This window comes from Panthera tigris, chromosome B2 (genome assembly GCF_018350195.1).
Source record: "Panthera tigris isolate Pti1 chromosome B2, P.tigris_Pti1_mat1.1, whole genome shotgun sequence".
In the NCBI taxonomy this organism is placed as follows: Eukaryota; Metazoa; Chordata; class Mammalia; order Carnivora; family Felidae; genus Panthera; species Panthera tigris.
The window spans coordinates 106,619,765-106,644,218 of NC_056664.1; the positions used below are offsets into that span (position 1 = coordinate 106,619,765).

Genomic DNA, 24,454 nt, shown 5'->3' on the forward strand with positions numbered 1-24,454 from the left:
AGCAACTTCCCACCCAGGTAAGAATTCTTCCACAATATTTCTGAAAGATGTTAAGCACTGGCTGGTGAGTGCTCTTAGTGATTTGTAAATCATCATTTTTATTTGAATTTGAGATTATTTGATACAATTCACATTTACTGAATGTCAGGTACTATACTAAGGGAGAACAAAATATGACCCTGTTCTAATAACTGCATAGGCTACAGGGAAAGGCATCATGCCAGGGAATTAAGTGGAATATCAGAAATGTATATTAGTTATAATGAAAGCACAGCAGTGGAAGCACCATTTCCTAGGAGAAGAAAATTAGGAATGCTATCACAAAGGAACTGTCACAGGGCCTCAGTCTATAGCACTGAGTAGGGGTTCTCCAAGTGGAGAAAGAGAAAAGCATAAATGAGAAAGGGATAAGATATGCAAAAGCAGAGAGAACCTAATTTATCAGGTAAACTATAGGAAGATGGTGTGGCAGATGCCCACAGAACATGTGGTCATACTGGAAAGAAAATGGAGCCCAGTCTGAGAAAGTTGTAGCATAAAATGCTTTTTACTTTATGTTTAGGTTCATGGTTCTCAGTCTGGGATACGTGTGGCAGTATATCTGAGCGACTTTTAGGGTATACAATATCATCATCTGAAACATGAACTGTACTTAAAGATTTAGGGGAAAGTCATTACTTTCATGTTAATACAAAGGAGATGTGAGTAAAATGCAAATTATATATTCTAAAGCTAAAACATAAGATGACTTCAAAGAAATGCTGTGCTTGTAGCTAGTCAATTTAGGCTCTTCCTGAGGCCTCCACATAGGGCATAAGTTTAGTCTCCCCTGGTATGAAGGGCGGCTTCAGTGGAAAAACTTGACAGGCAGTGAGGTGGTACATGGGAATCAGTGAAGGATTTAAAGTTGGGAAGTTACATGGTGAGATTTGAGTCTTACACAGATTAGCCAGACTGGAGTCTGAAGGATGAACTGAAGGAATAAAGATCAGCGAGAAGGTTATGACAATAACCCAGGTGAAAAATGATATGACTATGAAAAGTGGAGGAAATAACAGAATGTGGAAGCAAAAGAAAATAAGTTCTCCTAGCTTCCTGGCTTGGGCAACTGGGTAAACAGTGACACTCTTAGTTAAAATGGAAGGTACAGGAATGGCAATACACTTTGGACTTCAGAAAGATGGTAAGCTAATATTTAAAAATATAGAATATAATTTGCAACATCTAACTTTCTAATATGCAATATGAAATAGAAATCTAATTCACAAGGAAAGGAGTTCGGTCTCGAAATACATATTTGGAATCACTAGCACAATAGATAGTAGTTGGAGCCATAGCTGTGAATCCAATCAACCGGGAAAAGCCTGAAGACTGAAAAACAGACCAAAAGGCTGGGGACTAAAGATTGGGAAACAGCCATATTTAACAGATGCACAGAAAACAGGACCAGCAAGTGAAGATTCTTAAAAAGCAGAGGTCAGAATGCAGTGCGGTGAGTATATGATCATGGAGACCAATGGGAAAAGAAGATTCAAGAAGGTCAAAGAGGTCAAATGATGCAGACAGAGCAAATATGATGAGAGCTAGTGAGAATATATGAATTTGGAATTTCAAAGTTCAATGGTGACTTCAGGGACAGTAATTTTAATAGTATAAGGGGTGCAAAATGTAGACCTGAAGGATCCTGACAAAGGACTGGTACCTAGAATACACGAAGAACTCCCAAAACTCAACAGTAAAAATACAAACAATCCAGTTAGAAAAGATATACAGATGGCAAATGAATACCTGAAAACATGTTCAACATAAGTAGCCATTAGAGAAGTGCAAAGTAAAATTCACAATGAGGTAATACCACACTCCTATCTGAATGGCTAAAATACAAAACAGTGACATCAAATGCTGGTAAGGATGTGAAAGAAACTGTCACGCATTCATTGCTGGTGAGAATGTGAAAAGGTACAGCCACTCTGGAAAACAGTTTCTTAACTAAACCTACAATCATCATATGATCCAGCAACTCTCCTCCTAGGCATTTATCTCAGAGAAATGAAAGCTTACTCTTACACAAAACTGAAAACACCAGATGTCCTTCAATGGGTAAAGAATAACCATTGTCCTTCAGCAATAAAAAGGGACAAACTATTGATACATAAGACAACCTGGATGAATCTCCAGAGAATTATGCTGAGTGAAAAAAAAAAAAAAACAATCACCAAAAGGTGATATGTTATTCCATTTATAACATTTTTAAACGACAAAATAATAGAAATGGATAACAGATTAATGGTTACCAGGCATCAAAGGTGGGGAGGAAAGGGAAGTAGGTGTTGCTATAAATGGGATCCTTATGGTAATGGGAGTGTTCTGTGTCTTGACAGTATCAATGTCAGTATCCTGGTTGTGATATGAACTACAGTTTTGAAAGATGTTACCACTGGGGGAAACTGTCTAAAGTGTTCAGAGGATCTCTCTGTATTACTTCTTACAAGCTCGTATGAATCTATAATTATCTCCAAATAAAAAAGTTTAATTAAAATCACAAAAAGTCCTTTTGTCAACAAAGAGGCATTTAATCAAGTTTCAATGGACTAAACAATAGTGCTAACACTTGGCCTGTTTCTACTTCTTTTCATACAGTTGTGGAAAGTCTGTGCTTCCCTTGGGCCAGAATTCTCCAAAGGCTACCTCTGCATTGGACTGTATGCTCCTTGTATGTAAAGACAGAGCAGCAGTTTACTTTTTAGTTCTCCTTGCTCAGCAGTTTCTGTAGCATGTAAACAGGTATTCCACAAATGTTTGATAAACATTCTCACTATGATTTTCACCCTGGCTATCGCAGTGTCTTGTCACAGAGGAAGAGGAGAGAACTATGACGACCTGGCCTAGGACTCCCAGCAATAATAGAGATGATGTATTGGGTCAAATGGCTTTGCCTTTGAGGCCTAAAGTATTCACAACACTTTGGGCTTCTCTGTTTCCAATTCCTACTTGGAAAGCATATGCCACTGAAATGTGACAACATACAATAAAAACTTATATTAAGAGATTTTGGGGAAAAAAACAAACAGAAGGAAAATGAGATGGTAGGAATAAAGTTACCAAACAACACCAAATCCCCCACCCCCAAACTCTTTAAATACCTATGCAGTATTTCTTCAAAACTCAACTGATCTCTTCATAAGAAGGGTAGTGATTTGAACACTTCAAAGATTAAAATCCCAATAAAAAATATCTGAAAAATACCTAAACAAAAAGTCAGACCTAAAGAGTTTTCTCATACAAACAAAATCCTGAAGTGGAAAAAAAAAAAACAAACAAAAACAAACAACCCATATGACTATCATGTCTAAGGACGTGTGCCTCCATACTTATCTACTCCTTTCGGTCACTGGAAAGTCAGGGCAACTCCTTTTAGTCTCTTAATAGGTGGAAGCCCCAGTGAGTGCTGCTTACATAGCCAGAGTACGGAGAAAGGTGAGGGGACCTCACTTCATTGTGTTCTATCCATTCTACTCCTCCATACTCACCTCTTCATCTGGTAACTTCAAATATGCAAAACACTTAGATACTCATTTTGGTGTGTCAAAAATTAAAAATAAAACTTTGTCATTTCATGTTGAATTTTAAAGACGATACAAATAAATATGACAAGATTATAATCCTTTCAAAATACCAAGCATAGCCTTTCCTTCATCTTCTAATTCAAACCGAAGAGTCTGAAGTTCCTGTTCCATTTCTATCCGGAAGCCCTCCATTGACTCTCTATGTGCATCTTTTAATGACTGAAGCTCTGCAGAATGTTTTTGTTGTAAATGATTTTCAAGAGCCTAAAACAGGAGAAATGTATTCAATTTATTATGTTAGAATACAGGAAAGAAAATGAAAGCAAAATAAAAAATTGTGGGGGGAGGCAAAAAATAAATTACTAAAACTCAGTTATTTAAGAAAAACAAAGCATTTTTAATTCATCTTTAAGGATATTTTATATATAAGATAACAACCATTAGAAACTAAATTAATAGGGTCACTTCAGTAGAACAATCCTTATGAAACCAGTTGATCCAATGTATTGTGTTTAAATTGGGATGTCAGCCCTCTACCTAAGGTAGTTTTCCACTAAAGTCATTTTCTGAAGTTGTTGAGGGGTGTAAGGCACCTAAATGAATGAATATTTCCTCTGTGTGCACAAACTTAGGAAGAGAGGAGGAGGGCATTAACAAGAAAAGATCTCCTTCTGATCAGGAAAAGAAAGATGACAGATGGCTTTTACAACTCCAACCTTATCAAATATTTTGTAATGACTTTCTACAGGCATTTGGGAACAGAAGAAAATCTGTGAGAGTAGGGAACTGGAAAAGTAAACAAACCTCTCACATGATTAGTTCTAAAAGCCTAACCAGAGAAAACAGACTACATATATGTGGCTAAAACTAAGAGAAGTTATGTAGCCACGGGAGAAAAACAGAGCTCAGCGTACCTCAAGGATACAGACTGAACTGACAAGAAGGGTTTTTCTTACCATATCTGTAACATGAAAGGTTTCTGAGAAAGATACCATGTTGTAACTAGGGCTATATTTCCCTAGCCATTACTCTAAAATCCTGTTTTTATAAGTTAATATTTGGCTACTTATGCTCACTGTTTCTCAAGTGTTTTATTTCTGAAAAATAAAGCACAGGTTTCTTTAAATATAGTAAAATATGGAACTTTTAATCTAGACAACTTTAGTTACTTAGGTAGCTTAGGTACCTAGTGATGCACAACTTTTGAAAAATGATTAATGTTCTAAAGAGACTGAATGTGTAAAATTAAAGTACTGATACAAGAGGTTATATGTTATTCTCATTCACAAATGATACCAACAAAAAGATTATTTAACAATCAGGTCTAATTGTGTGTGTGTGTGTGTGTGCGTGCGCACGCACATGCACCTTTGTTAAGGTACAGATAACATACAATATTAGGTTCAGATACAACATACTGATTCAACATTTACGAACACTATGAAATAGTCACCAGAAGTGTAATCACCATCTATCACCATACAAAGTTATTATAATATTACTGACTATATTGCTTATATTGTACTTTACTACATCTCCAGGTCTTCTTTTATAATTGGAAGTTTGTACTCCTTAATCCCCATCACCTACTTTGCTCATTCTCACCACCCCCATCTCCTCCCATCTGGCAACCACAAGTTCATTCTCTGCATTTATTAGTCTGTTTAGGTTTTGTTTGTTCATTTGTTTTGCTTTTTGTTCACTACATACAAGTGAAATCCTACAGTATCTGCCTTTCTCTGACTTATTTCACTTAGTATAATACTCCCAGGTCCACCCATGTTATCACAAATGGCAAGATTTCATTCTTTTAATGGCTGAGTAATATTCCAGTGTGTGTGTGTGTGTGTGTGTGTGTGTGTGTGTGTGTGTGTGTGTGTATCTTTTCATACACACACACACACACCTTTATCCGTTCATCTACCGATGGACACTTAGGTTGCTTCTATATCTTGGCTATTTTAAATAGTGCTGCCATGAATACAGGAGTGCAGATATCTTTTCATTTTCTTCAGATAAGTACCCAGAAGGGAAATTGCTGTATCACACAGGAGCTCTATTTTTAATTTTGGGGGAACCTCCATACTGTTTTCCACAATGGCTGTACCAATTTACATTCCCTTTTCTCCACATCCTTGCCAACACTTGTTATTTCTTGTCTTTTAATACCAGCCGTTCTGAGAGGTGATATCTCATTGTGGTTTTGATGTGCATTTCCTTGATGATTAGTGATATTGGGTATCTTTTCCTGTATGCATTGGCCATTTGTATGCCTTCTTTGGAAAATGTTTATTCTGGTCTCCCACCTGTTTTTTTTTTAATCAGATTGTGGTTTTTTGGTGTTGAGTTCTATAAGTTCTTTATATATTTTGAATAGTAATTTTTTATTGGATAAATCATTTGCAAATATCCTCTCCCATTCATTGAGTTGCCTTTTTGTTTTATTGATGGTTTCCTTTACTAGCAAAAGCTTTTTTACTTTTAATTAAAAAATGTTTTTTTTCTTCTTTTTTTTTAGAGAGAGAGCAGGAGAGAGGGGCAGAGGAAGAGAGAGAGAATCTTAAGTAGAATCCATACCCAGCACACAGCCTGATGCAGGACTTGTTCCCATGACCCTGGAATCAGGACTGAGCTGAAATGAAGAGTTGTATGCTCAACTGACTGAGCCACCCAGACGCCCCAGGTCTTTAATCCATTTGGGGTTTATTTTTGTATATGGTATAAGAAAGTGGTCCAGTTTCATTCTTTTGCACATTTTTCCGAGCATCATTTATTGAAGAGACTGTCTTTTTCCCATTATATATTCTTGTAAACTAATTAACCATGGGTTTATTTCTGGACTCTGTATTCTGTTCCATTGGTCTGTGTTTTTGTGCCAGTACCATACTGTTTTGATTTCTATAGCTTAGTAGTATACTTTGAAACTAGGAAGAGTGATAGCTCCAGTTCTGTTGTTCTTTCTCAAGATTACTTTGGCTGTTCAGGGTCTTGCAGTAGTTCCATACAAATTCTTAGGATTATTTGTTCTAAATCTGTGAAAGATGCCATTGCATTTTTAAAAAATGAAATTGCTGTTTATTTTCAATTCACATTATATACACAAATATTAACTTCTGGGGAGAAGGGATTTTTTTTATTGTTTATATTAAACACTCAGTGCTCATCATGACAAGTGAATTCCTTAATCCCCATCACCTATTCCACCCATCTTCGAACCCATCTACCCGCCTCTGGTAACCATCCAGTTTGTTCTCTATACTTATGAGTCTGTTTCTTGGTTTGCCTCTTTCATTTCCTTTTGCTCATTTTTCTTTTCTTAAATTCCACATATGAGTAAAATTATATGGTATTTGTCTTTCTCTGATTGACTTATTTCACTTAGCATTATAGTCTTTAGCTCCATCTATGTCACTGAAATAGCAAGATTTCATTCTATTTTATAGCTGAATAATATTCCACTGGATATATATACCACATCTTTATCCATTCATCTATCAATGGACACTTGGGCTGCTTCCATATATTGACTATTGTAAATACTTCTGCTATAAATATAGGGGTATATGTATCCCTTTGAATTAGTGTTTTTGTATTCTTTGTGTAAATACCCAGTAGGGCAATTGCTGGATTATAGGGTAGTTTATTTTTTTTAATGTTTATTTTTTTGAAGAGGGCAGGGGAGAAGGAGAGAGAGAATCCCAAGCAGGCTCCATGCTGTCAGCGCAGAGCCTGATACGGGGCTCAATCTCACAAACTGAGATTATGACCTGAGCCAAAATCAAGAGTCAGATGCTTAACTGACTGAGCCACCCAGGCGCCTCAGGTACTTCTGTTTTTAATTTTTTGAGGAACCTCCATACTGTTTTCCATAGTGGCTGCACCAGTTTGCATTCCTACCAATAGTTCAAGAGGGTTCCTTTTTTTAAAAAAGTTTTTATTTACTTATTTTTGAGAGAGAGAGACAGTACAAATGGGGAAGGGGCAGAGAGAGAGGGAGAGAGAGAATCCCAAGCAGGCTCGCACTACCAGCACAGAGCCTGATGCAGAGCTCAAATTCACAAACCATGAGATCATGACCTGAGCCAAAACCAAGAGTCACTTAACCGACTGAGCCACCCAGGCACCCCAAGGGTTCCTCTTCCTCCACATCCTTGTCAACACCTGTTGTTTCCTATGTTACTGATTTTAGCCATTCTGACAGGTGTGAGGTCATCTCTCACTGTAGTTTTGGTTTGCATTTCTGTGAAGATAAGTGGTGTTGAGCATCTTTTTATGAATGTGTTGGCCATCTGTATGTCTTATTTGGAGGAATGTCTGTTCATGTTTTCTGCCTATTTTTAATTGAATTATTTCTTTTCTGGGTGTTGAGTCATAGAAAGTTCTTTTTATATTTTGGATACTAATCCTTTATTAGATATGTCATTTGCAAATATCTTCTTCCATTCAGTGTTTCCTTCACTGTGCAGAAGCTTCCTTTTTTGATGCAGTCCCGAGCTTATTTTTGTTTTTGTACCCCTTGCCTCAGGGAACCTTTCTAGAAAAAAGTTGCCATGGAAAGTTGTCAAGAGAATTATTGCTTGTGTTCTCTTTTAGGATTTTTATGGTTTCAGGTTTCATGTTTAGGTCTTTAATTCATTTTGAATTTATTTTTGTGTATGGTGTAAGAAAGTGGTTCAGTTTAATTCTTTTGCACGTTGCTGTCCAGTTTTCTCAATACCATTTGTCAAGGAGATATTCTTGGATATTCTTTCCTGCTTTGTCAAAGATTAATTGACCAGAAAACTGTGGGTTTATTTCTGGATTTTCTATTCTGTTCCATTCATCTGTAGGTCTATTTTTGTGCCAGTCCACACTGTTTTCATTACTACAGCTTTGTAGTGTAACTTGAAGTCTGAAATTGTGATCACTCCAGTTTTGCTTTTCTTTTTCAAGTTTGTTTTGGCGATTTGGGATCTTTTGCAATTCCATAAAAATTTTAGGACTGTTTTTTCTAATTCTGTGAAAAATGCTGTTGGTAATTTGATAGGGATTGCATTAAATGTGTAGATTTCTTTGAGTAGTATACATATTTTAACAATATTTGTTCTTCCAGTCCATAAGCATGGAATGTCTTTCCATTTCATTGTGTCATCTTCAATTTCTTTTGTCAGTGTTTTAAAGTTTTCAGAGTATAGATCCTTCACCTCTCTGGTTATGTTTATTCCTAGGTATCTTATTATTTTTGGTGCAATTACAAATGGGATTATTTTCTTAATTCCACTTTCTGCTGCTTCATTATTAGTGTATAGAAATGCAACAGATTTCTGCACACTGATTTTGAATTCTACAACTTTACTGAATTCATTTTCTCAGTTCTAGCCTGTGTGTGTGTGTGTGTGTGTGTGTGTGTGTGTGTGTGTGTGTGTGTGTGTGTGTGTAGTCTTTCAGGTTTTCTCTGTATAGTATCATATATATCATATCATATCTGCAAAGGATGAAAGTTATACTTCTTCCTTACTAATATGGATGTCTTTTATTTCTTTGTGTTATCTGATTGCTGTGTTTAGGACTTCTAGTACCATGCTGAATAAAAGTGGTGAGAGTGGACATCCTGGTCTTGTTTCTGACCTTATAGGATAGGCTCTTTTTTCCCCATTGGGGGTGATGTTAGCTATAGGTTTTTCACATAAAGGCTTTATTTAGTTGACGTATGTTCCTCTAAACTGAGTTTATTAAAGGTTTTTATTATGAATCAATGTTGTACTTTGTCAAATGCTTTTCCTCCATCTCTTGAAATGATCATATGTGATGTATCACGCTGACTGAATATTGAACCCTTGCAACCAGAGAATAAATCCCACTTGACCATGAGAATGATTTTTTTTACTGTATTGTTGGACTCAGTTTGTTAGTATTTTGTTGAGGAGTTTTGCATCTATGTTTCATCAGAGATACTTGCCTGTTGGTCTCTTTTTTAGTGGTGTCTTTATCTGGTTTTGGTATCAGGATAATGCTGGCACCATAGTATGAATTTGGCAGTTTTCTTTCCCTCTCCATTTTTTACAATACTTTGGGAAGAGTAGGTATTAACTCTTTAAATGTTTGGTAGATTTCACCTGTGAAGCCATCTGATCCTGGACTTTTGTTTGTTGGGAGTTTTTTGATTACTGATGCAATTTTTTTGTTGGTTATCAGTCTGCTCAAATTTCTTTATTTCCTCCTGTTTCAATTTTGGCAGGTTACATGTTTCTAGGAATTTATCCATCTTTCCTAGGTTGTCCAATTTATTGATATATAGCTTTTCATAATATTCTCTTATAGTTGCTCACATTTCTGTGGTGTTGGTTGTTATTTCTCCCCTCTCACTTCTGGTTTTATTTATTTGGGTCCTTTGTCTTTTTTTCCTTCATAAGTCTGGCTAGAAGTTCATCAATTTTATTCATTTTTTTTTCTTCAAAGAACCACCTCCTGGTTTCAGTGATTTTTTTTTTTTAGCTCTATTATCATTTATTTCTGCTCTAATCTTTATTATTTCCTTCCTTCTGCTGGTTTTAAGTTTTGTTTGTTCTTTTTCTGGTTCCTTTGTTGTAAGGTTAGGTTGTTTATTTGAGATTCTTCTTGATTCCTGAGGTAGGCCTGAATTGCTATAAACTTCCCTCTTAGAACCACTTTGCTGCATCACAAAGGTTTTGAACTGTTGTGTTTTCATTTTCATTTGTTTACATGTACTTTTAAATTTCTTCTTTTATTTCCTGGTTGACCCATTCATTGTTTAGTAACATGTTATTTACCTTCATGTGTTTGTGGTCTTTCCAGATTTTTTCTGGTGGCTGACTTCTAGTTTCATAGCGTTGAGGTCAGAAAAGGTACATGGTATGACTTCATTCTTGTATTTTTTGAGGCTTGTTTTGTGGCCTAATATGTGATCTATTCTGGAGAATGTTTCATGTGCACTTGAAAACAGTGTGTATTCTGCTGTTTTAGGATGGCATGTTCTAAATATATCTGTTAAATCTCTCTGGTTCAATGTGTCATTCAAAGCCATTGTTTCCTTGGTGATCTTCTGTTTAGATGATCTATCCTTTGATGTAAGTGCAGTGGTAAAGTTCCCTATAATTGTTCTAGTATCGATTAGTTCCTTTATGCTTGCTATTAACTACTTCATGTATTTGGGTGTTCCCATGTTGGTTGCATAAATATTTACAATAGTCATATCCTCTTGTTGGACTATGCCCTTTATTATTATGTAAGTATCCTTCTTTGTCTCGTTAATCTTTCTTCTAAAGTCAGTTTTGTTCAATATACGTATTGCTACGCCAGCTTTCTTTTGACGTAACATCCATTTGTATGATAGATGTTTCTCCAACACTTTCAACCTGCAGAGGTCTCTAGGTCTCAAATGAGACTCTTGTAGAATGCCATTGCAATTTCAATAGTGACTGCATTGAAGCTGGAGATTGCTTGGGTAGCATGGAAATTTTAACAATATTAATTCTTCCAATCCAGGAGCATGACATATCTTTCCACTTATTTGTGTTATCTTCAATTTCTTTCATCCATGTCAGTTTTCAGAGTACAAGTCCCACCTCCTTGGTTAAATTTATTCCTAGGTATTTTACTCTTTTGATGCCATTGTACATGGGATGGTTTTCTTAATTTCTCTGATAGTTGTTATTACTGTATAGATATCCAACAGGTTTCTGTATTCAACAGGTTTCTATATATTAATTTTGTATATTGCAACTTTACTGAATTCATTTATTCTAATAGTTTTTTGGTGGATTCTTTAGGATTTTCAATGTATAGTATCATGTTATCTATAAATAGTGACAGTTTTACTTCTTCCTTATCAATCTGGATGCCTTTTATTTCTTTTTCTTGTCTGATTGCTGTGGCTGGGACTTGGAATACTATGTTTAACAAAAGTGGTGAAAGAGGGCTTCTTTGTCTTGTTCCTGGTATTAGAGGAAAAGCTTTCAGCTTTTCTTTGTTAAGTATGATATTAGCTGTGGTTTTGTCACTGATAGCCTTTATTATATTAGGGTGTGTTCCATTTATACGCACTTTGTTGAGAGTTTTTATCATAAATGAATGTTGAATTTTGTCAAATGCTTTTCCTTGCATCTACTGAGATGATCATGTGATTTTTATCCTTCATTTAATAATGCAGTAAATTACACTGATTTGCAGATATGGAACCATTCTTGTATCCCTGGAATAAATCCCATGTGATCACGATGTATGGATTTCTCTAAATGTATTGTTAATTTTGGTTTGCTAATATTTTGTTCACAGTTTTTGCATCTATATTCATCACGGATAATGGAAATAAGGCCCAATTTTTAACCAATGAAACTTCCTTAACTTTCCAGATAAGATCGATAGACTATAATTTATTGGAGAGGCTAGTCAATTGTTTTTAATGGAATGTGATTTTGTTTTAACAATTTCTTTACAGCCTACTACTTCTTAAAATAGTTGCCTGCACCCAAATAAAGGATTGAAAACAACCTATATTGGGGCGCCTGGGTGGCTCAGTCAGTTGAGCGTCTGCCTTCACCTCAGGTCATGATCTCACCCTCCATGAGTTCGAGCCCCATGTCAGGCTCTGTGCTGACAGCTTAGAGCCTGGAGCCTGCTGTCTTAATACAGTGTTAAGAAATAAACTGAACCAAAATTAATCACACTACGACATGTCAAACTAGTGTCTTACACAGAAGAAGAATAATGTATCTATTTGATTTAAATCTCTTTTGTATGATCTTTCTGTATCACTACTTATTCACATAGCCTTTGGGGAGGTATACAGGGAATTGTACTATTTTAATTTCATTTTATTGTGAATTTTTTATAGGAGGGTCAGTAGTCTGAGGACAAAAATATGGGATAAAAAATATAAATTCCTTAGGTATTTGTGCCTTTTGTAGATCCAACCTGAGAGAGAAAACTGAAAAATTTGATGAAAGGCAATTATAAGTTCAAAACAGTATTAAGTGATTACAGTGGTTACAGCTCAGTAGGACCATGCTAAATTTATTTAACCACCATCAATTATATGACAAACCAGATGGTGTATCGGTCATAGCATGAATTTGGCATTATGGTGGGAAACAGAAATAAAATGTTGGCCCTAGTTTAATCTGTGTAACTAGTGTGTATGCTTAATTATTCTGACCCCCACAAGAAAAATTCTAGAAAACACAATGAAATAAAGCAATATATAATTTTTTGGAGGCAAAAAATGAATTCTTAAGAACATGAAGGCTTATAATAATATATTAGGCTGTCGGATACCTCAGAACATATATCACATTAAACTTACTCTTTGTTCCTTTTCCTTTTCTTCTTCCATAGTTTGAAATGCAAGGACATGTGCTTCTTTCAAAGATTTATGTCTCTGTTGATGTTGTTCCTCTAATTCTTCAAGCTCTTGTGTAAGTCGTTGTCGCTCTTGTGTGAACTGGGCTTGCAGTTGCTGCAAAGAAGTCTGAGACTGGGAAAGCTGCATCTCCAGATTCTGTTTCAGCAAGGAAATCTATGCCACAGAATGGTACACAATGAAGAATAAATACAAGGCATACTTCACAACAAATTTCCAATCTAAGGGAAAAAAGCATTTCCAAGATATTAACTAAAGTAAAATAATTGCCTTAAGTATCCACTTAAAATGTTTTGCAATATATTATAAATATTTAATATTTAGGTATCACCACTTGTAATTCTATTTATAATATCCTAAAAATAGACAGTTTTATTGGTATTTAGTTTGTGGACTAGCTAAAGAACACTCGACATTTAGAAATACAGTGAACACCTGTGTTATAGTGCGATAAAAATTCATAATATGAAATAAAAACAGGACAACTAATGTTAATGTATTTATTAGGTTACAGTCCTTCAAGGAGATAGTATAAATAGTTAAACTGCTGATTTGTGAGGTGGTAGAATTGAGTAGTTAAGAATGGGGGCTCTGAGTTAAAATCTTAGCTCTGTCACTTACTAGACCAATACCTCACCAGGCCGTGTGAGCTGAAGTGTGTTACTACACGTAGTTCACTTAGAACAGCCCCTGGCATGTAATAAGTGCTCAATAAATGGTAACTAAGATTATGTGAGGATTTAAAAAATTACTCTTTATAAAAGATTTTTCCATTTATGGTTTAGAATCCTTATGTAAAAAAAAAAAAGATGTTCACTTTTGAATTTTGATTTAATTCAAACAATTTGTAAACTTCAAGCTTTTTAAAACCACAAACATCCCACAGTCCTCTATTTATATCCTCACAATGTCAGGTACTTTTCTTTACTGATGGAAAACTGATTTGTCACTCCTTTTGAAACAGACATCACCCTTAATGTCTGCATTGCTTCTGAGTCCCTTTTAAAGAATAAAAGCACAAACGCATGTATACACATATATACATATTTCATTTGTTTGTTTGATATAACCATTTAATTTGATCTATTTCTCTTCTCATACACAGGAAAATCTAACTTGGAACTAGATAACTCAACCATATTGTAATAGAAGTTTGAAGCTAAGGAACATAGGAGAACCAGACAAAAAGTTGTCAATTGTATTCCATTAATTTAAGATGCTATATGTGTTTATATACAAGTAAAACAGTTTCTGTGGCCAAGAAGACTAAGGGAGAGAGGAAAGTGAGTTTTGTAAATGGGATAAGATATTCTTTTGACTGATGAAAGGCAGGTATAGGATGCCTCACATGTCTCACAAAGGAAAAGGGACCTGGGAAAGAAAAAGGGTGGAGAATCATCAGAGATGCAAAAAATAAGGAGAATGTTACAACAGCAGCTAAGGACATACTTGTAGAGTAGGAAGACTAAGACAAATTATACCATGTGACTTCTCACCATTTTATGCAAAGAAAATCAGGATGAAATGAATATTAAGATGAATATTAAGGACAGTCCAGAAAGAAAAAGTACATTACAAAAGGGTAAAATGCGTTGTTTGTGAACACTAACGTGTAACTGGTAGTCATTTTCTTCCCAGCTAGCTGGCCCTTGAAACAGAAAAGGCACCTACCTGCCCACTCTCTTTCCAAGTTCAACCCTTGTCTCATACCCAGCATGGGGACCCAGTGACACCCTTGTCTCTAGTGATAACTTATTAGAACATATATGGAAATGTTAGGAAAAGACCATGTTACATGTAGAATAATGACTGATATTTTCAAATCGATTAATTGGCCCCTGGCCAAGTAAGGACCAGTGAACAAACTGCTCACTAAGCTATCTGCCCTCGTATGCATCTGCATACACTCAAAGAAAGTGGGCATGTTTTTCAAACTTGCACACAGGTACCATATGGACTAGTAGTAGCCCTGGGTCCAGTCCTTTAATTAAGTGTGCACTTAGATTAGTAAGAAGCCAATCAGTTCATAGCAGTGCATCTTATTTTCTGCAATACCCACTTCAAAAATTCACTGCATCAAAAAGAGCTCTCCCATATGTTAATTGGACTAAAGTGGACTCACACTTAACTATTTAAGGATGAAACTTATGAAGAAATAGAGTATTTAAAATGAGAAACCACAGTAATAGAACAGTAACATATTTAAAATCTAAGGACACTTTTGGGGCACATGGGTGGCTCAGTCAGTTAAGCATCCGACTCTTGATTCTGATTCAGGTCATGATCTCTCAGTTCCCGAGTTTGAGACCCATGTTGGGCTCTGTGCTGTGTAGAGCCTGCTTGGAAGTCTGTCTCCCTCTCTCTCTTGCTCTCAAAAATAAATAAAGTTTAAAAAAAATTATAAAAGAAAAAAAAATCTAAGGACACTTTCAAACCTCTCTAGCTTAAAAGAAATACATTTAAATATTTTACAAAATAATATAGTTTACCTTGAAAAAATTCCAAAGTATTATTTTTCATTTTGGGATATAAGATCAATTTTTGTTATCTATATTCAATAAAATATAAAGTATATGCAAAAGACATTATCATGCAATTTAGTGTTCAAATATACTTAGATATTCTGTATTCTTAACTTTAAAAGCACACCAAAATAATATTAAGGCTATATAAAATCTCTAGATTCATGCTCAATACCATAAGATGAATCATATGCAGAAAGCCTTTATCATGCAGTGCAGCATCAAAACTTATTTCGCTCATTTTATAAATAAGTTAGTAGCATTGCATTAAATTATCAGCCTTTATTCAACGTGACAGTGACATGGCACTTTAAAACACAGAAATAATGAGCAAAGCAATGTAAAATGAACTAATGTTTTATGTATAGCTATAACTTAAACAGCTGAGTATATTTTATGAAAATACATAATTAATATGAAACTTCATTAATTCAAAATAAAAGAGAACAAAGATAGACTTCACATCAAATAGTATAGGCAATCTTTATCAGTACTTTTATTACAGAATTATAGAAAGCCATTTCTCATAAATGAATGAGAATGGTTCAAATTATATATTCAAAGTATCTAGTTATGTGGTATTAGTTTATTTACATGTGTTATAATTTTAAATTTTAATGCTTTTTGCTTTGTTGGTTTTAAATAAACCAAAAGAATCCTTATTTCAGAAAAGAATTTTAGTAATTTAAAAAATTCTTACCACAGGAGTTGGATATGAATTATATAGTATATTCTATTGATTAATAGCTACGAGATATTTTGCAAACAATTTTAAAGGCCAATAGAAATTGCTACCCTCGGACCTGTACCACTTAAAACGCTGATATCTTTTCAAATATAAAGTGTTGTAAACTTTTCAAAAAGACTAAAATTAAAAACATATGGATACATTTTTCTGGAGAATGGAAAGTTTTATCTATTTCCTAGGGGCAATTTCACAAGGATTCTGTACCTTCACAATGGTGTATGAAAAAACACCCTCAAAATAGAAAATGAATCAAATCTGAAGTACTGGATGTGATAGGATGTCAACATGGGATATGGAATTATGTTAGGCCAAAATACTTAACAATTTTGACAAGAAAAGTCAACACAAATTATAAGAAAGTCTAAACCATATGATATCAGTTCAATACTTTCAAATATATAAAGCAACATTAAAAACTGCTAACAGAGGCTTAGAGAAGACTTATTACTATATCAACAACTTCTATAAATGTTCATGTAAAACATTTGAAGGTCCCTGAATATTTTAACTCCTTTTTTTGTTTGTTTGTTTTTAACCACTAATTTGCTATTTTTGAAGAGTCTAGCTAAAAAAGTAAATTTAAGCTTAGGAAAATTATGACCATTCTGAGAAAATTCTCAATTGTTCATAATTTCTTGGTATTTTTCTAAGAAACCCTATAAACTGAATTTATCAATTAAGAACCCCAAAAATGCCTACTTAATGTCCTTAAGATATTTCTGCAGTATGTTCCCAATCACTCATTCTTAGTTGAAAGAAAGTAGACAGCTTTTATAAAGGACAAAGGTCTCAATAACCACTTGTCTTTTAGAACAAGACAGTATATAGCAGACAACTGTTTGCATGGAAGGCTGGGCAAGAATGTGTGGAGGGGGTGGGTAGGTGCTCACTCTGCTGAACAACACTGACACGGTCATGTTTTGTTTGGATGAGGACAACTTAGAAGAGCTGATCCTCAATGACTGATGTTACCAAAGGGAATTAATTAATGGGGATTTCATTGTGTCACCAACTCCTTTTACCTTTTATATGGATGAATCAAGGCATTCTCATTCTAGTTACTAATTGATTTAACTTCAATTTAAGGTTTTTCCATTTATACCTATTTAAGTAAAGATGACTATGTTGTCACAAGTATTCTGAAGTACAATTCTGACAATAATCTTACCTTATTTGGGTTCTAATCTCTATCCCAATCAGTATATTTGTCAAAAAGACTGGATTAATATAGTGATCATGCCCAAATCCTTATTAGGTTATATGTGAATTTCTAACTGTAGTCTTATTTCACCAACATTGGGATAAATATCTTTGTTGCTTATTTTTACATACATTTTTTAGTGGCACTAAGGTAGCTCAGTCGGTTAGCATCTGACTATGGCTCAGATCATGATCTCACAGTTGGTGAGTTCAAGCCCTGTGTTGGGCTCTGTGCTGACAGCTCAGAGCCTGGAGCCTGCTTCAGATTCTGTGTCTCTGCCCCTCCTGTGCTCATGCTGTCTCTTTCTCAAAAATAAATAAACATTAAAAAATTTTTAAAAATATAATTTAAAAATGATGTTCAATGTATTCATGTATTTCTAATTATGTTTTAGGTAGAAAGCAAAGTTTAATTTTTTTAACTTTCTATAATTTATTTATTTTTTACAATTTATATCCAAGTTAGTTAGCACATGGTGCAATGATGATTTCAGGAGTAGATTACTTAAGGCCCTTACTCATTTAGCCCATCCCCCCTCCCACATCCTCTCCAGCAAACCTCTGTTTGTTCTCTATATTAAAGAGTCTCTTCTGTTTTGTCCCCCTCCCTGTTTTTATATTATTTTTGCTTCCCTTCATGTTCATGTCTTTTGTATCTTCAAGTCCTCATATGAGTGAAATCATATGATATTTGTCTTTCTCTAATTTCGCTTAGCATAATACCCTCAAGTTCCATCCCTGTAGTTGCAAATGGCAAGATTTCATTCTTTTTGATTGCCGAGTAATACTCCATTGTATGTATATACCACATCTTCTTTATCCATTCATCCATCAATGGACATTTGGGCTCTTTCCATAGGCAAAGTTTAATTTTAAAGGTAGATAAAGTTGTCTTTTCTTGCATAGTAGAAATAATTTAGAAAGGTATGAGGAAATAGTTTCACTCCAGAAGTATCAAAATTTTATAGGACATCTCTAGACTCAAGCTTTGAGTCCTCTAGGACAGGAGTTGCCAAACTGCAGCCTGTTGTAAATTAAGTTTTACTAGAACACGGCCACACAGATTTGTTCACATATTGTTATGGCCACTTTCATCCTACAACAGCAACAGAGTCAAGTAGCTACCAGAAAAACTGCAGAGCCTACAAGGCCAAAAGTATTTACCATCTGGCGCTTTATAGAAAAAGTTGGTGAACCTCTGGCCTAGGATATCAAAAAAATATTCAAAGATCTTCAGCTCTGTTTTTTTTAAAGAACAATGTTGGGAACGGTAAACATAAATTTCATTTTTTCTTTTCATATTATATATGAAAATTTTTTAAAGAGGTGCTTATATTGGAATATTACTTTGAAGCTTAATTTCTGCATATTTAAGTAAAAACAATAGCTTTGGCAATTCCTAGGAAAGGGACTTACTTCATTTCACTTAAATCTTTTCATAATTACAACATCAAAATATAAAATATGTCCTGAATCTCATGAACCTTCACAACTAACACCTGTTAATTGATATTACTTTTTCAAAAAATAAACTAGTTTACCAAAAGAAAAAATATATTTACACTTATTTCCATTGTTTTGACAGTCAAGTAGTTAACAGTTTTCAAAAATATTTTTCAGAGTAATTTAAATAACGAATTCTATGTTTGAAAGGTAAAATCTTGCTCGGCTTTGTAATAAAAATTTGCTTATTAATACAATGTGGTAGAGGTATGCACATACACAAACAAATGGCTGAAAGTTAGAAGCTTTTGTTACCCATATATGAAACATAACTTATTGAATACCGAAGTGTATTTTTTATATTGTAAGTTAAAGCTGTAAAGCAGTGATGATATTTATGCAAAATCAAAAGTGCAACATGCCCTTGTGTACAAATTGTAAGTGCCGTTCACTTACATTGTTGATAGATTTATGCAAAGCTTCACCCAGAGAGTGCCGCTAGGAAGAAAAGATCAAAGGAATAAAGGGAAACATTCAGAAATCAACTAAGTGAAAGAAAGAGGAATATAAAAGGGAGAGTAAAACACAGAACATTAGTTATAATATGCTCAAGAAAAAATAAGTTGAAAACAGTTTTTCGGAAAGGAATTAGACCAAAAAAATTAAGACACACAATCTAAATTATCTGTAGTCCCTTAAGACAGTATCTGATGTTTGTGGGATGGCAGACTTACCTATGCAAAATACTGAAGGCCAGTACATATAAATCAGAATTCAGTTGGAAAGAGAATGGTTATTGAAGGATGTAGAAGAAATCTTACTGTTCTAAATTCCTCCCAGAAATCTACAATATAAAATGCTTCAAAGCATTATACTCAGTACTGATATAAGCTCATGAAAGACTTCTCAAGAGAAATGAGCAGATGAGAACTGAAACACTAACTTGATTGACTATATAATTTGGGGGCCAAAAATAAATATGAGATAATCATTAAAAATGTGAACATTTACTAATAATCTGATTTTATATTTAGGGGAAAGAAAGAAGAGATGCTTTTATATCTCTTCAGTCCTATTTTCTAGGATATATTTGGCAAAATTATTTATGATCTGGGTTCATTTTTCAGAAGTTCATTGAAATTTTCAGTGATATAAAACAACTGGAAATACCCACACCCTCTCTTTCCCCAAATATGAGAGAAAATGTGATTTCATTTTCAATTGCCTCATTTTTTTTTTGCTTTCTAAAAATACAAAATAGTATTTTAAATTTATATTAGTAATTTAAATAAGTGCCTGTGGAATACTTTCTACTTTGGACACTATAATTAAATTTTCAGACAGAAAATAATTCTCTCTTTCATAATGTGATTATTCCTTGGTGTGTCATAAGCTAAAACTAGTTTTTATTTGGTAAACAATTTATTTAGACTAATATAAGATACAGTTTAAGATACAAATATATCAGAGTTATAAAAATAAGCTGAGAAAAAAAAGATTAATTTCTATTTAGTTATTCCATAACTGATCAATTTAAAGTTTCTCATTGATTTAATACATAAAATTACATACAGAATACATAATATACATAATACATATTTTGTAAATGCATATATACTTTTTCTTTTATATACATGTCATATTAATTTTATTTACTTTTTCTTCATGCTTTCTCATACTCAATATTCTTTATATACTAAAAAGACACTTCTCCAGACTTTACAAAATTTACAAAAAGCTAAGGGACGTTTAATTGTTTTTCTTGTTTGTTTTACTTCTTTTATTTCTCAGAAGTGATGTTCTAGTACTAGAAGTTAATCTAAAATGTATGGCATTTACTTAGGACGTAGATTTGATTTTTCATTCTTTAAGATATCATCAGACAAAAATATGTATGTTATTTAGGATTCCTGAACTAATTGATAAGCTAGGCTAACACAACATATCAAAATAGCATGCCAGGTCTTCCCTTAGGAATTCTAGACTTTAGATTCTGTACAACAGAAGTGTATTTGAACACTTGGAATCTAAACTCACATGGGTACTGCCTCTGTCAACACACTGTTACAGGCCATGGAAATATCTAAACCAAAAGATATGGTCCCTGAGCTGTGACCTGGGGTGACTTACATCACAGACTTGGCTGCAGCAATGGGGAAACGCACTAGTGCTATTGGGTCACAATACCCTAATTGGTTAATACATAAATGAAGTAAGATTAGTTTTTCAACTAAAAAATCTTTATTGGGGTACTATTAAATTCCAGGAAATAATCTTAAGTACAGAGTGATATAGAGAGTTGAATAAGACCATAAAACAAACATACAAAAAACAAATTCAAAAATAAGAAGTTGATGACATTGTAGTATTCTACAATAAAAAAAAAAAAAGATTGCTGTGATAGGAAATGACTGGAAGTGATATTGGGTAGATGGTAAGGAAAGATCTTTTGAAAGAAGTGAAATTTGAACTTGAAATCAATGAAAAAGCCAGCCACAAAATGAGATAACTGATCCTGGGGAAAGTGTGTCCAGGCAAGTGGATTAGCTAGCACAAAGAGCCTGAGGTGGAAGTGAGCTGTGAGTGACTGGATGTACATGTGTATATGATATGTGTGCCGGGGGGGAAGGTTTGTGAGGATGACAAAAGATGGGTGATTTTTCAGGGGCCAGATGTCTTAGGGTCTTATAGGACAATAAAGGAGTCAGAATAAGAGCCTTAATTCAATGAAGCGCCTCGAGAGAATTTTAAGGAGGGGAATAACAAGATCTGACTACATCATAAAAGACTGCTTTGAGTACTTCTGAAGAAAAGTGACATTGGGGAGGCTGGATAGGAAGCTTGGCACAGTATTTACTAGGGTAGATAAAAGCTGATGGTATGTTTTAGAGGTGGAATAAATAGGATTGACAGATTACATGAGAGATAAAGGAAAGAGAAATCAAGGATGACTCTTCGGTTTCTGTTCTGAGCCACAAGCAGTGCCAAGAAATGAAGATGATGGGTTGGCAGACGGAGATTGGGAATCAGTATTTCTGAGTCAGGCAGGTGAAATTTGAGATGCCAATTATCCAATCAAATGATTTTGAGTTCAGGTGAAGATATCAAGGCTAGAGATTTAACTTTGGAAGTCACTGACACATAGATGGTATTTATGCCACAACACAGATGAGATTCCCCAAGTAAATGTCTGCTTGAAAGAATATTGGATGAACTAAAAGTCTGTATGCAAAGATGTTACTCAGCAAGCATTCTATATAAGCAAGATCCATGTTGATAAAAACTGATGCCCTATATAATAGTCCATTTGTTTTAAAACAACTTAAGCTTCTTGTTAGTTTTTGAGATGAGTAAAAAGGGCCTCAGGACATCCTCTTCCGCTGATAGCACTCTGATTTCTCAACATCGAAAGCCTAGTGAATGTGTTTCAGAATTTCTTTTCTTGAAAGATGAATATAATCAGACTTTCAGATAAGTGAGAAAGAAAACAAAATAAAAAGTTGCTGTGCTTAATAAGAAATTTAGAGCTTTGTATGTAAGAAACTATGCTCTTAGGAGTCATCACATTTATTCTAAACCTGAGTTTATTCATTTAGAAAATAGCACAAGGTTTTACATGTTTGCAATTTGTAAACATATTGGTATATAAATATTAAAATCCACTGAATTACAGGCTTTTGGAGGACAATGACTGTCTTATTCACAGTTTGTATCCAAAGTGCCTAAAGGTATGTGGCAAAATGTAAATGGATCAATGAATGCTTATTTAAAGACTGAATGATATGGAATTTTATTATTTAGTTTTTGCTACTCTCTACCTTACTTTTCCTTTCCCCCATAATAACATAAGCAGTAAAAAGAAAGCTTCAAAGTTAAAAAGAAAAAAGTTATTTAGAAAAAATACATACATCCAAATCATGCAGAAATCCTGTTGACAGAGGCCAAAAGATTCTAAGACTTCGAAACGTATCCTCTCACAGAAATGAACTAGTGAGTATACCAAATATACTATTTGTCCTCAAAATATTGATCAAAACAAAGACCGACAAGAGGGAACGATATTTGTTGAATGGCACCTAACTTGTCCCACTGTATTCTATTCTCCATTCTGCAGAATTTTGAAATTATAATACTTGAATATTTCATACTCCTGATTAAAATCTTCCAACAGCTCCTCATTGCTCTTTAGATAAACTCCCAGCCTTGGGGATCACAAGACCCCAAGTGATCCAACCCTGCTTACCTCCCCAGCTTCCTGGCTCTCTACTCTCCAGAGCAAAGGTGTTTGGGGGCTGCCTGAGGGCCTTTGCACATATGTCCCCTTCTGCTTAGGATGCTGTTCTTTTCCTCTTTCCCTGATTCCTGCCTCTCTTCCAGGTCTTAGGTAAAGGATCCTATAGGCAAAGAAACCTTCCCCAAGTTTCCAGACTATGTTAGGTTCCCATGGTACACATGTGTACTACAGTTATAATGAGTTAATGTATCCAACCGTTATTTCTATTTTCCTTCCTTTCTAGATTATAAGCATTGGGAAGGCAGAGATTATTATGACTCCATTATGGGTCTAGCACACTACATGGTGTTATCAGCACTAAATTTTTGACAGATGTCAAAATGTCATCAAATGTCGACAGAATAAAATTCTCATTACTAAAACAAGAAACGTCATTTATCAAATTTTTGATTACCTTGAAACAATAGGTACAATGATCTTACACTGCAATTCAAGTAAAATACGTTAAAGCCTAATGAAATGTTCCAAAATTCAATACTTAATATATAATATGGTAAATTTTTAAAGCAAATTATGTAAAGTCCTTTTCTAATATTAATTTCAAGTTTTACTAATATCTACAGAAAAGCAACCAACAACCTTAAGTTTTAAGAGTGAAAATCACAACTTTAATAATTATCCTAGGGGTGCTTGGGTGACTCAGTCGGTTAAGCATCCGACTTCGGCTCAGGTCATGATTTTGTGGTTCACAAGTTCGAGCCCCTCATCAGGCTCTGTGATGTCAGCTCAGAGACTGGAGCCTGCTTCAGATTCTGTGTCTCCCTCTCTCTCTGCCCTTCCCTTGCTCGTGCTCTTTCTCGCTCAAAAAAAAAAAAAAAAAAAAAAAAAAAAATAATTCTCCTAAAGCAAAAAATTGAAGAAAAATTCATGAATAATTGTTCAGTATTTAAACTAAAGTAGTAATAACAGGCACACAATAAATGAAATTAAAGTAGAGACAAGCTAATGTTAGATAATTTTTAACACTTTCCTCAGAGATTATCTTAAATAACTGTATAATCATATACCCATTGAAATTTTTCAGATCCAAAATGCTTTTTTTAGTACCTTGTCATATGAAATACAAATATATTAAGTTGATTTGTTACTACAGTGCTATCTCAATGTTCGTAAGTATTTTTCAGATGTGTTCTGGGTCCTGCTACCTCTGAAAGAGGCACAAACTGCTCTGCATTTCATCAAAGGTCTTACTATGGTATTTTGCAGAACTTATATATATGCTTAGTACACATTAATCACTACCCAGTATTTTAAGCATCTCTTTTTAAAGCCAGGTGTAGGCATCATTGTTCCATCTCTTCAGTCTCTTCTCCTAAAGGTACC

At 34.4% G+C, this 24,454-nt stretch overlaps 1 protein-coding gene across 3 annotated transcripts in view; it reads right to left on the reverse strand.

Moving 5' to 3' along the window:
• The window catches only part of FAM184A (family with sequence similarity 184 member A), a 122,280-nt gene that overhangs the window by 17,065 nt on the left and 80,761 nt on the right, over positions 1-24,454 (reverse strand). For all 3 annotated transcript variants that reach the window (XR_006217840.1, XM_042987087.1, XM_042987086.1), the window contains exons 10-11: positions 12,868-13,080; positions 3,677-3,830 (exon numbers count right to left, since the gene is read on the reverse strand). Coding sequence is in view for 2 of the 3 variants with exons in the window: in XM_042987087.1 (XP_042843021.1) it covers positions 3,677-3,830; positions 12,868-13,080 (367 nt within the window). In the remaining variant the exon portion in view is untranslated. The remainder of the gene's footprint in view (positions 1-3,676; positions 3,831-12,867; positions 13,081-24,454) is intronic.